Below are 14360 nucleotides of genomic sequence, written 5' to 3'. Positions count from 1 at the left end.
AATGTATTACCTGGTAATACTTACACACTTTACTAGAAATTAACTGGGTACCTGTCACACACTATAAACCATGTTCTTCCCAATAGATGGGTCTAAACAGAAATTAGGTGCCTTTCTAGAGCCTGGCCCACAGCATACATTTAACAGATACTTGTTGAATGAATAATGAACGAATTCCAAAATCACTTAAGGTAAAACTCTCATAAACAGAGAATTGCTTGCAATGTTAAGCAAAATCAGGGATTTTAGAAGAGAACAAAATCATTTCCTTTGTGATTGCATTAACATTCTCCACATCTTTTTTAATTGGCATTATTTTCTATTTTTGTTCAATTGGTTTACATTACATTTTAAAATCCATTTTTAGGAAGTAGCTATAGAAAGGTATCAAAGCTAAAACCATAAAATTTTATCCAGTAGTTTGTATAAAAGCCCAATTTTTGCTACCTTTTCTGCCTGCCCATGGCCTGGGGCTCTGCAACTTCGATTCAGCACTTCACTTGTGAGGTAGACCCCACTATCTCCAAAGTAAGAGCTTCTCCCTATGCTAAAATTATCTCCCTTCCAAGATATCACAAGCCTGATTTCATCTGATTTCAGTGCTAAAAGCAAAGACTGACATCACTCTCCAGGGTAGCTACAGACCTTCCCTGCCAATCTCAAGGAAATCTACAGATCCCAAAACTGCTGAAAAGCCATTAAGTACAGGTCATTGATCTTTGGGAACCTAGACATGACTATGAAACAATAACACTAGTGATTTAATAAGGAGCAATAGTCAACAAAGCTACTGTTTAACACAGTAACTACAGACTCTAGATTCCTTAACAAGTATTTCTGTCTTCCCAATTTACCTCAGCTTACAATCAGCACATGTGGTTACTACTCTGTTACCAGTAAGAGGTGAAAAATAGGCAGAAGCGATGCTCTTTGTGTGTTCAGTCAAAGAAATCAAAGGCTTGATTCTACTGCGATTCAGGCACCTTGCATCATAAATATGAATATCCCTGTAACAGGAGGAATAATTCTCAGTGTTGTCACAGTACACATAGTAAGACTCTACAATAGCACTGAACATAAATTAGACACTCAAATACTCACTACATTGAAGAACAGTTAAGACAGAACCCTCTAATCTTCTATATTAATTTAAAAAACACTGGTATAGAGTAAGAAATACGAAAAATTTCAAAATTATAGCATATATATGTAACCAGGTGGGTACAGAGAGACAAGATTCTAGCTGGTTTTCTAATCTATCCAAGAAAAAAGTTAACACAGACCAAGAAGTTATAGGTCACATGGAACTTTTATATTTTTTACGTACGTTCTTCTCCAAAGACTAGAAGTAAACGCATGAGGCCAAGGAAAACAAAAATGTATATTTTTTCAACACTTGCACTATTTATTAAATCCAAAAGAATCTCTCATTTTAAAAATAATCACGTTAAAAAAAAACAAAAATGCTCAATCAGTGTAGAAAGGAAAATTATTTGGTCTGTGGGTATTACAAAAAAAGTCAGAAGTCTTTGACCACCAAACTAAAACATTACTCCTAACATTAAAAGGCCTAAATCATAAAATTTCATGAAGGACATACCTTAATCCCGCAGTGATAAAATACTGTCTATGCACTGGGTGGACATGTACAGTTCTTATTTTGCTCAAAGAAGAATTGATAAGTTTCTCACAAGAAGTTCCAGGCGTCCGCCTATCCACTAGTGACATACTTCCATCCCAGTGACCTACTATTAAAGTGGAGGCGTCTTCTGCCAAGAAGTCAAAGGAGGAAAAGCTACTTCTTTCATCTCTGTATACCTAAGGATATAAGTAACAATCAACTTATGTAACACTCTTCTTTTAAAGAAAGCCAATGCATAAATTCTTTGTTAAAAGAGTAACAAAACACTTAACCCAAATAACCTCATTTATCCTCCCATGATCCCCACAAGAAGCATAGGGCAAAATGGTAATCCCCTTAGATGGAAACTAAGGCACTGATCAGCTGTGAGACTGCAATCAAACAGCCCGTCCACCCATGTCAGGGCTACATCCCAAATCTCTTAAATCCAATAAACCTCAGATGCAGATCTACCCTGTGAAACTTACTAGGAAATGGACTGAATCTGAATCTTACCCAGTTGAAATACCTTAATATACCAAGTAACTTTGCCAACTAAGTCCAAGGTATATATGGCTTGAATGCTCACCTACTCTTGGTGGAAGTGTAAATAGATACAAAATTTTTACAGCAATCAGGACACATCTATCAAAATATTTAATGCTTATACATACCCTTTGACCCAGTAATTTCACTAAGATATATATAAGGATGCTTGCTGCCAGACTGCTTATAACAGCAATAAAAAGCAACCTAAACGTCCACCAAAAAAGATCTGGTTAAATCATGATGGTACATCTCTACTTTGAAATACCATGCAATGCTAAAAAAGAATGAGGTAGATTTGTGCTATTAACTGTCCAAGATATACTAGTAAATTAAAAAAGCAAGTTGCAAAAAACTATGTATATAGTGTGAACCCATTAGCGCAAAGAAAAAAATCTGTATCTATATGCTTGTAAGTATATGTGTACTTTCTGGAGGCATACACAAAAAATACAAAGGTTACTTCGGGAGAGTGGGAATGGGGAAAGGGCAATTTAGTTTGCACACCCCATTTACTGTAAGTTTGTGGGGGTTTTTGGTTGCACTGGGTCTTTGTTGCAGGCTTCTCTCTAGTTGCGGCATGCAGGTTTAGTTGCCCTGCGGCGTGTGGGATCTTAGTTGCCCGACCAGGGATCAAACCCATGTCCCCTGCATTGAAGGTGGATTCTTAATCACTGGACCACCAAAGAAGTCCCCTACTGTAAATATTTTATCATGAGCATGTATTATTGTTATAACTTTTTAATCACTTACAATCCACAATGTTGTTACTTTGGGCTCAGGGCTCACACATATAAGGAATAAAAAATAAATGTTGTAGAATGTGTCAGTACTCAAGTAAGAGAGAATTACCACAATTCTTATCACTTAATCATGAATTGCTACTGACTTTTAGTTTTAATAACAATATTACTATAAACTGAGATTAACAAATAAATACACCAAAGGTATCCCAACCCCTATACCAAAAAAAGCCCAATATACACAAATGAAACTTGAAGTATTCAGTCATTATATTAAAATGGTTAAGTGCAGGGGATCTGGAGTCAGAGAGACTCAAGTGCAAATTCTAGTTCTGCCTTTTATGTCCTTCAGCAAGCTAATAAACCTCTTTACCTCAGTTTTTTCAACTGTTAAATGGGGAGAACATTACCTATTTCATAGGGTGTTATTAGGCTTAATAATATATATAAAGCACACTCAGGTTAGTACCTAACACAAGGTAATTGTTCAATCAGTAGTATCAGAAGCAAATTACTGATACATGCAATATCATGGATGAATCTTAAAAACATTATGCTAGGTAAATAAAGCCAGACACAAAAAGCTACACACCATTTGATTCCATTTACTTGACATTCTAGAACAGGCAAAATTATAGGGACAGTAATCACATCAGTGGTTGCCAGGGGCTTCAGGAATGGGGAGAGGACTGACTACAAAGGGTCATGAGGTAATTTTTCCAGGTGATGGAAATTTTTTATGTCTTGATTGCAGTGGTGGTTAAACAGGTATATACAATTTGCCAAAACTTATAAAACTGCACACCTAACAAAGGTACATTTTACAATATGTACTGTATACCTCAATAAACCTGACTTTTAAAAAAATAAATAAGTGGATAACTCTTACAACTCAATACTGAAAACACAGATAACCCAATTAAAAAATAAGCAAAAGATCCAAATTTCTCTAAATAATTACAAATGGCCAATAAGCAGATGAACATGCTCAGCATCATTAATCATTAGGGAAACGCAAATCAAAACCACAATGAGATACCACTTCATACCCACAGGGTTGGCTATACTCACCAACAACAACAAGCATTGGAAAAGATGTGGAGAAATGGGAACCCTCACATACTGCTGATGAGTATGTACAACAGTGAAGCCAGTTTGGGAAACAGCTTGGCAGTTCATCAGAATGTTAAACATAGAGTTATCATATGACCCAGCAATTACACTCCTAGGTGTATACCCAAGAGAAATGAAAGCACACAAAACTTGTGTATGAATGTTCATAATGGCATTATTCGTAATAGTTAAAAATGGAAACAACACAATTGTTCATCAACTAATCAATGGATGTGTAAAATGTGGTACAGCCACACAAGGGAATACTATTCAGCCACTAAAGAATGAAGTACTGACACATTCTACAACATGCATGAACCTTGAAAACATTTCGATAAGTATAGAAGCCAGTCACAAAAGACTATAAACTGTATGATTCCTTTTATATAAAATGTCCAGGACAGGCAAATATGTAGAGACAGAAAGTAGATTAGTGGTTTTCTAGGGCAAAAGGGGAAATCCGGAGTACTTGATAAGCAAAGGGTTTCTTTTGGAGGTGATAAGTATTCTAAAATTAGATTGTGGTAACAGTTTCTCAACCCTATAAATACACTAAAAACCACTGGATTTTACACTTTAAATGGGTGAATCGAATGGTATGTGAATTATATATCTCAACAAAGTTGTATTAAAAAATAAGTACAGGGCTTCCCTGGTGGTGCAGTGGTTGAGAGTCCGCCTGCCGATGCAGCGGACACGGGTTCATGCCCCAGTCTGGGAAGATCCCACATGCCGCGGAGCAGCTAGGCCCGTGAGCCATGGCCGCTGAGCCTGCACGTCCGGAGCCTGTGCTCCGCAACGGGAGAGGCCACAACAGTGAGAGGCCCGCTTACCGCAAAAAAATAAATAAATAAATAAGTACAATCAGTTATTATTAAGTGGCTGATAAAACATAGATGTACCTTCAAATTTCAAACTCCAACCTTCCTGTAAGAATATAAACAAATACAAAACAGAACGTGACTTGCATACATAACTATATGGTATGCATTAATAACCAAAGTGCTACCATTAAACAGTTTAAAGAGGACTTTTCACAAAAATTATTTCATTTAATCCATGATTAACAGCCATCCATTTCCAATAAGGATTTTAAATATCAATGTTGCTCTTAAAAACCTATTTTTAAAAGGTAAAAATAGAAATTAAAAGAAAAAAAAGCAAAGACACCAGTAAAAAAAGAAACTGTTTCTTCTAATTGTCAGTAATTAGGAAATCAAATCTGACCGGCAACACATTAGCAGTCTTGAAAAGTCTTTTTTTCATATGGTTAAAAACAGACTTAAAAGAAATTAAACATCCTCATTTTTAAAAGAAAACTCAAAAACTATTAGCTCTCAAGCAGAGAGAAAAAGCCTTCCCAACTGTAAGAAAGATCATTTTAGGAGTTCAGTGAAGAACAAAAGCAGTTACGTATTATACTATAGTTATTAAAATAATTAGTTAAAAACTCTTTTATAAGTAATTATGAATCATCTATACATAGAATATTAAAATAATTACAAAGACAGAATGCATTAACTTTGAATACTGGCTTACATAAAAAAATTAAGGCATAAAATTAGATCATCAATTAGTATTTATGATGATAAACCATAATCAGTGATGATACCCTGTTTTCTTCATTGTCTATCACATATAAAATGCTCTTATACTGAGGACCTCTAAAAACTTTAAAAGTCCCATTCGAAATAAGCTAAAGAATGAAAACCTACATCTAAACCATCCTAAATTTCACAAAGATTAAAATCCATATAAAAAAAGAGTTTGATTTGTAGGAATTCTCTTAATGAGGAAATCTGATATGGTTAAGCAAATCTGAAAGCTCACTTGAAATATGTTTGTTGTAACATTAAGTAGTAGATATTTAAGTAGTAAACCAAAATGTAATCACTGGGATACAATATTGTGAGGATTCCTCAGGCCTTTGGAAGCTTCTGGCCTACCCAACCAGAGATCAAACCAATTTGAAAACCTCCAAGGGGTAAGTAGTCTGGTTAACTTAGTAGGCTATCTCTGGGAGGATGGACGGTCACAAGTGTGAGACCAACATCTTTCAACTATTCTTAAACTTCAACTTAATCTTACCTTGCAGGGGTTAGACTAGCCCAGGAAAAGACCTTATCCTCAACAGGTGGTTATGAATAAACCTGGCCTAAGATGTTCTGAATGAACCCGCTTAGGTGTCCATTTCTTGCCAGAGTACAATTATATGACACCGAATGGCAGTTTTTCATTCTAACTTCACCAGATAAAAACAGCTGAGCTAACCTCTCTACCATCAGCTATACATGGCATATAAGAGATGATAAATCTTAGCTAGAAGACAAAAAACCAAATTTTATAGTTTCTGTGTTATATTACTGGCCAAAAGTTTTGGACAATGTATTATAGTACTGTTGTGTGATGAATTTCTCTAGTCTTTTTTGTCATATCTAAGACTCATCCCCACAAAATTCATATCTGCCAAGGCTAGAAATAATGAACAAAAGTATAATAATATTCCAATATTTTTTCCTGAATAAAAGAGGACAAGTTTTAAGCCTTAAAATAGAAGAATAAGTTATTTTATTTAAAAGCTTTCTGCAAAAATAAAAAATAAGAGCAAAAACTTACTATGTACCAGGCTCTGTTTTAAGTAAATGCTTTATCTACATTAACTCATTTAATCCTCATGACAATCCTATAAGGTAGATACTATTACCATTCCATTTCAAAACTAAGGAAATTGAAGCACAAAGAGGTTATGCAACTTACCGAGTTCACACAAATAGTAACAGATGGGATTTGAATTTAGGCAGTGTAGTTCTAAAGTCCCTATTCTACACCATCTCACCCAGTTTGATGGTATAATATAATCTTTCATGTGGCATTTCATAAGGAATCCAGAATATCACCTGAGGTCCATATGCAAACATATTAACATTTACCTCCTCAAAAACAGCTCTGGAAAAATCCCCACAGCGTAATGTGCCATCATAGCTCAGTGACAGCAGGTGAGCTGGATTGGCAGGCGAGAAGTAAAGACAGCTAACTGGTTGACTATGGGGTTGAAAAATATAAACTCCATCTTCTTTAGGTTGGTGAGTCTGGAACAGAGTTGGGGGGTGGGGAGAGAGACAAAAACTGGTGAAAAGCAGTAATATTTTCTACATCATTATGTCATTAAACTATTTGTTTGCATTATATTCAGTCTTAGTCTATAATTGTACCCACCTTCCCACTCAGAAAGTCAGAACTAGAAACTTTAGACTCTCACTAAGTTACTTTTTCCTAATTTTCAATCCAACAAAATTAAGTCACATTTATTTTAATAGTTTCCAGCTTTTTGCAACTAACCAACTAGTTTTTCATAATACAGAGGGAAAAAAATTACTGCTTATAATGACTTCAGTTCATAAAATTCTCAGGAAATGTGAAATTTACTTTTATTTCACATGCAGGATAATTCCTTACTACCAAAACTTCTATCAATACCACTCCCACTTTGCTTGCTAAGTGTGTTTCTATACGAGTATGTCATTCTCAGCTCAATTTTCATAAGGTGTTTGGTCCTGGCACAAAATGATAGTTTTAAAAATATTTTAACCCCTAAATGCCCCATGAAAAATGCATGTGCTTGAGGGACTTCCCTGGTGGCGCAGTGGTTAAGAATCTACCTGCCAATGCAGGGCACATGGGTTTCAGCCCTGGTCTGAGAAGATTCCACATGCCGCAGAGAAACTAAGCTCATGCGCCACAACTACTGAGCCTGCGCTCTAGAGCCTGCAAACCACAACTACTGAGCCTGCGAGGCACAACTAGTAAGCCCACATGCCACAACTACTGAAGTCCACGAGCCTAGAGCCCGTACTACACAAGAGAAGCCCCTGCAACAAGAAGCCCATGCACAGCAACGAAGACCCAACCAAATATAAATAAATAAATAACAGCCAAAAATAAATAAATAAATAAATTTATTTTAAAAAATACATGTACTTGAATTTCAGTAGTGATATTACTACTTCTAAGGATTATCGTTTCCACAACTGGATTAACAACTCTGAAATCATCATTTTTTGGATTTTGATGTTATATTCTTATGCAGTATGTCATATTATGAACCAGAACAACTTTCATCTCTAAATCTAGCTTAGTCGGCTCTGAAATACTCAAACACTTTTATTTTCGTCTTTTTTATTTAAGTTTTTAAATAAAGAGAAAAAAATTTAAAGAAAATAAAGAAACATGAAAAGAGAAGGAAGGAAAAAAATTACAATCACACAAACTCCTCCTCCTACCCAGAGTTAACCACTGTTAACATTTTGGCATATTTGTCTATAGCATATATTTTTTAGAAAAACAAAACTCTCCATTGTTATAAGGAACTCAAACAAATATACAAAGAAATATACAAAGACAAAAGTTTTGAAAAACCATTCAAAACCTAAAATTTACCAAAATTATCATTAAAATACTAAGTGATCATTAAAGATGTCTTTACATGTACTTACTTATACAGATAGAAGGACAGAGAAGAAATTTAGAGAAAAAAAAAGGCCACTTTAAGTAGTATTAAATTTAACTATACTTTAGGGGCTTCCCTGGTGGTGCAGTGGTTAAGAATCCACTTGCCAATGCAGGGGACACGGATTCAAGCCCTGGTCCAGGAAGATCCCACATGCTGTGGAGCAACTAAGCCCATGTGCCAGAACTACTGAGCCTGCACTCTAGAGCCCTCAAGCCACAACTACTGAGCCCGTGTGCGACAACTACTGAAGCCCACATGCCTAGAGCCCATGCTCTGCAACAAGTGAAGCAACCACAATAAGAAGTCCACGCACCACAATGAAGAGTAGCCCCCGCTCGCCACAACTAGAGAAAGCCCACACACACCAATGAAGACCCAATGCAGCCATAAATAAATATAAAAAAAATTTTAACTATACTTTAAAATAATAAAAGAAAATCAAGCTGAAGGAATTTTTGAACTTCGAGTATTTCTTTACAAGAGCTATCTCCTAAGAAGGAAAAAGTAGAAAATATAAAGCAGTTTTAGTCATTACGCTTTTTTATTTAACTATATATGTCTCAATTTTAGACAATTTCTATTGACTGAGAACATTATTCTCACTCCTCCTCCAATCTCCCCTTTCTCCATCTCTATATTTTGTTTTTTTGTTTTTTCCAGGTTAACAACATTCATATCCAGTTCTGTAACCATAATTCATATGGCTGTTTAATATTAGTTCTGTATTTAAATATTTATTTATTTATTTCATTTATTTTTGGCTGCGTCAGGTCATAGTTGCGGCACATGGGATCTTGATTGCAGCACATGGGATCTTTCATTGCAGCACACAGGCTCTTCATTGTGGCACGCGGGTTTCTCTCTAGTTGTGGCGTGCGGGTTCTCTCTCTCTAGTTGTGGTGCGTGGGCTCTGTAGTTTGCGGCACGTAGGCTCTCTAGTTGAGGCCCGCGGGCTTAGTTGCCCCACAGCATGTGGGATCTTAGCTCCCCAACCAGGGATCAAACCCACGTCCCCTGCATTGGAAGGCAGATTCTTTACCACTGGACCAGGGAAGTCCCAGTTCTGTATTTAAATGGATTCAATACTCATCATCAATTTTTCTGTCAAGCTTCTCCATTCCTGAATCCTTAATTTTGATTTACTTTCAACTGGCCAAGATTTGCTATCAAGCAGTTTTTTCCAGATGAACTCACAGGTCTTCAATTTCTTGAGTTTTTTCAGATGTGAAAAGACCTACCTGCTGTCTTTACATTAGAATAATATCTTGGGCTGGGTATTTATTCCAGGCCACACTTCCTTCTCTCAGAACTTTGTAGACATTACATGAAATGTTGCTGTAGAAAACTGAGGCAAATCTGGCTTTTCCCCTTGAATATAATTTGTTTTTCCTGCCTAAAGAATTCTTTATCATTTAAGTCCAAATCTTCCTAGAACATGGCATACACACTCAAATCTGTCAATCCAATTCTGTCTTTTCAGAAAAGTTCTCTTTGAATATATTTTCTGTTACATTTGTTGGGTCATCTTTGACTGGCTTTCCTTTCCTTTTTTTTTTTATGAATTTATTTATCTATCTATCTATCTATCTTTGGCTGCCTTGGGTCTTGCTACTGCACACGGGCTTTCTCTAGTCATGGCAAGTGGGGGCTACTCTTCATTGTGGTGCGCAGGCTTCTCATTGCAGTGGCTTCTCTTGTTGCGAAGCACAGGCTCTAGGAACATGGGCTTCAGTAGTTGTGGCACACAGGCTTCAGTAGTTGTGGCTCATGGGCTCTAGAGTGCAGGCTCAGTAGGTGTGGCACACGGGCTTCGTTGCTCCACGGCATGTGGGATCTTCCTGGACCAGGGATTGAACCCGTGTCCCCTGAATTGGCAGGCAGATTCTTAACCACTGCGCCAGCAGGGAAGTCCTGGCTTTCCTTTTCTATTGGCTTTTCTCATAAAACTTTTTTCATCTGTGTTTGAGATTACCTCAGATATTTCCTTTAATATCTATAATTTCATTTTCAGCCATGTCTATTCTGTTCCTTTTGTCTAATTTATTAGTTTCACTGATCTTCAAATTGTTTCCTTAGTTCTACAGTCTCCTTTTTCATTTCATTCTGTTGTTTTATCACCTTATCTTTGAGTCTTATTTTACCAAATTAATGTTGATATTAGCTTGCTCCACAGCAGCACTGTCCAAAAGAACTTTCTGAGATGACAAAAATGTTTTATGTATGCACTGTCCAATATGGTATCCACTAGTCATGTGTGGCTATTAAGCACTTGAAATGTGCCTGGTGTAACTGAAGAACTGAATTTTCTATTTTAATTAATTTAAAAATAAATACATGTATCCCCCACTTTTCAAAAGTTCACTTTATGCCACTTTGCTCTTACAAAACACCTATATTAGTACCTATTTTTGCTAACTGAAGGGAATCCAAAGAAGATTTTTGCTTTTGTGAGAAAAGGTGAAAAATGAAAATAGTATTCAATGTTTGTTTTGTAGGAAGTTGTTACAGAGGCTTTATGTATAAAGCTATACATCTTACCTCTACCCACCTGTAGCGCTTCCCCCTATTCCACTCATCCCTTCCGTTTATGCCTCTGCTGTTTATGCTCTAGCCACAGAGGCATTCTTTCAGAGGCATTCTTCAGGTCCTTAAATGTATCAAGCCGGTATCCTCCTGCCTAAGGTCCTTGACATGCTGTTCCTCTTGTGTGAAATGCTCTTTTCCCTTTCTTTGCTTGGCTTACTCCTACTTAGCTTTCAAATCTCAACTCAATTCTCACTTCCTCAGGGAAGCCTTCCCTGATCCTCAAAATCAGGCCAGTTCCCCTGTTATGTGTTTTTATAACACTACTTTTCCTCCACACCATTAATCATAGTATATAATTCACTCCACTTATCAAACATGTAATTATTTCATTCATGCTGCTTTTGCCACTAAATTCTAAACTCCATAAGGACAGAGACAATCCTTCCTCACAAATATGGATGGGGAGTCATTAGAATAGTACTTAGGGGACTTCCCTGGTGGCTCAGTGGTTAAGAATCTGCCTGCCAATGCAGGGGACACAGGTTTGAGCCCTGGTCCGGGAAGATCCCACATGCCGCGGAGCAACTAAGCCCATGCACCACAACTACTGAGCCTGTGCTCTAGAGCCTGTGAGCCACAACTACTGAGCCTGCGTGCCACAACTACTGAAGATTACACACCTAGAGCCCGTACTCCACAACAAGAGAAGCCACCGCAATGAGAAGCCCGCGCACCGCAACAAATAGTAGCCCCTGCTCGCCGCAACTAGAGAAAGCCCACACGCAGGCTTGACCTGATACAGCCAAAAAATAAAGACCTAACACAGCCAAAAAATAAATATAGAAATAAATTTATTAAAAAAAAGAGTACTTAGCACAAAATACTCAATAAGTGTGGAATGAATGAATGGGTGGGGTGACCGAATAAATGACAGCTCATCTTTTGATCCTAGGTGAGACTAGGAATCTGACAGAAGGTTAAGAGGAAAACTGAGGGACTGCCAAGACAATACAATGAGGTAAAAGTCTTTTCAACAAATAGTGCTGAGACAACTGGATATACACATACAAAAAGATGAACTTGGGCCCTTACCTTACAGCATATACAAAAATAATTCAAAAAGAACAATTCAAGATGGATCAGTGAACTAAATGTGAAAGCTGAAACTATAAAATTTTTACAAAAAAACACAGGAGAAAATCTTTAAGACTTTGGGCTACACAAAAGATTTCTTAGATATGACACCAAAAACACAGTCCATTAAAAGCTTGATGAATCGGACATCACCAAAATTCAAAAATTTGCACTTCAAAAGATAGCATTAAGAAGATGAAAAGAAGAAATATTCGCAAATCACATATCTGATAAGGATGTGTATCTAGAATATACAAAGAACTCTTACAACTCAACAAGAAGACAAACAACCCAATAAAAAATTGACAAAAGATTTGAATAGACATTTCACCAAAGATATCCAAATGGCAGGAAAAGATTCTCAACATCATTAGTCATTAGAGAAATGCAAATCAAAACCACATGGAGATACAACTTCATTAGGAAGATACCACCCACTTGAAAGGCTATAATCGAAAAGACAGATAATAATAAATGTTGGTGAGCATGTAGAAAAATTTGAACCCTCATACATTGCTGGTAGGAATAGAAAATGATGCAGCCACTTTGGAAAGCAGGGTGACAGTTCCTCAAATGTTAACCAGTTACCATATGACCTAGCAATTCTACTCCCAGATACCTACCCAAGAGAAATGAAAACACAGACCTACACAAAAATGTGTACACAAATGTTTATAGTAGAATTATTCAGAATAGTCAAAAAGTGGAAACAACCCAAATGTCTGTCAAATGATGAATGGATAAACAAAATGTGGTAAAATCAAACAATGGAATACTATTCAGCAATAAAAAAAGAATGAGGTGCTGATAGATGCTATAAAACAGATAAACCTTAAAACTATGCTAAAAGAGGGACTTCCCTGGTGGTCCGGTGGTAAAGAATCCACCTCCCAATGCAGGGGACACAGGTTCAATCTCTGGTTGGGGAACTAAGATCCCACATGCTGTGGGGCAACTAAGTCCACGTGCCACAACTACAGAGCCCACGAGCCCTGGAGCCTGCACACCACAACTAGAGAAAAACCCACATGCCACAACTAGAGAGAAGCCTGCGCACCACAACAAAAAGCCCATGCCTCAATGAAAGATCCTGCACGCCTCAACAAAAGATCCCGCATGCCTCAACAAAGACCCCACATGCTTCAACTAAGACCCAATGCAGCCAAAATAAATTAATTAATTAATTTTAAAAAAAACTATGCTAAAAGAAAAATGCCAATATAAAAGACCACATATTTTATGATTCTATTTATATGAAATGTCCAAAAAGTGCAAATTTGTGGAGATTTGCCTGGGGATAAGGATAGAAACAGGGATTAAATGTAAGTAGCCACGAGGAATCTTATAGGAATGATGAAAATGTTCTAAAACTGAATTATGGTGATATTTACACAACTCAATAAACTTATTAAAAATCATTAAACTGTACATTTTAAATGTGTAGATTTTATAAAATGTTAATTATACCTCAATAACGCTAAACTTTTTTTTAAAAAACGAGGGGAGTTTCGGAGTGAGCACAGGATAGCCAAGATAATGGTTTTAGACTAGCTCAGTCTGTTAATGAGATAGCCAGGTGTCCTGAAAAATTAGAAAGTTGATAAAAATATTGGACTACAGACACCCAATAATACAGATTTTTGGAGTCACCAGAAAAGACATGACAAAGGGACTTTCCTACATATCTTCAACACACCCTGAAAATATCTTCACTTGACTATGCTAATTCTCTATTTTTCCTTTTCTAAGTTCTTCAACAAATAGTCTATCCATTGCTTCCGTTTCTTCTTCCACCCCATACTTTTTTTAATCTCCTAAAGTCTGTGTTCCTTTCTTACCTTATTGTTGAAGCTATTCTCTCAGCTCACTTATGATACCTTATTTTCAAAACTAATGGCCCTTTTTCTGTTCCCATTCTTTTTAACTCATCTAAAAAAAAAAGCCCTGTCAAACTCCGATGCTTGAAATTCATCTCTTAGCTTATACAACCTTATACCATTTCTGGTCCTCTTCCCACTTCTCTGCTTCTGTTTTCTTTACCAAATCCTTTCACCTCCTACCCCCACTCACATTTTATCAAAATAAGGGAGAACCTATGCTCCCAAAATAAGAGAGAATTTGGTTTTCATTTCTTCTCTTCTCACTTACAAAATCCATTTTATTTATT

The 14360-nt window shown here is 36.6% G+C and overlaps 1 protein-coding gene across 9 annotated transcripts in view; it reads right to left on the bottom strand.

Annotated features, from left to right (window-relative positions):
- The window catches only part of WDR76 (WD repeat domain 76), a 64232-nt gene that overhangs the window by 8639 nt on the left and 41233 nt on the right, over positions 1-14360 (bottom strand). For all 9 annotated transcript variants that reach the window (XM_079907861.1, XM_079907858.1, XM_079907860.1 and 6 more), the window contains 3 exons: positions 6954-7112; positions 1601-1818; positions 855-1007 (listed from right to left, as the gene is read on the bottom strand). In XM_079907861.1, the coding sequence (XP_079763987.1) occupies positions 855-1007; positions 1601-1818; positions 6954-7112 (530 nt within the window). The remainder of the gene's footprint in view (positions 1-854; positions 1008-1600; positions 1819-6953; positions 7113-14360) is intronic.

Source organism: Stenella coeruleoalba (genome assembly GCF_951394435.1).
Source record: "Stenella coeruleoalba genome assembly, chromosome: 2".
Lineage (NCBI taxonomy): Eukaryota > Metazoa > Chordata > Mammalia > Artiodactyla > Delphinidae > Stenella > Stenella coeruleoalba.
This window is presented reverse-complemented; position numbering and strand designations above follow the sequence as displayed.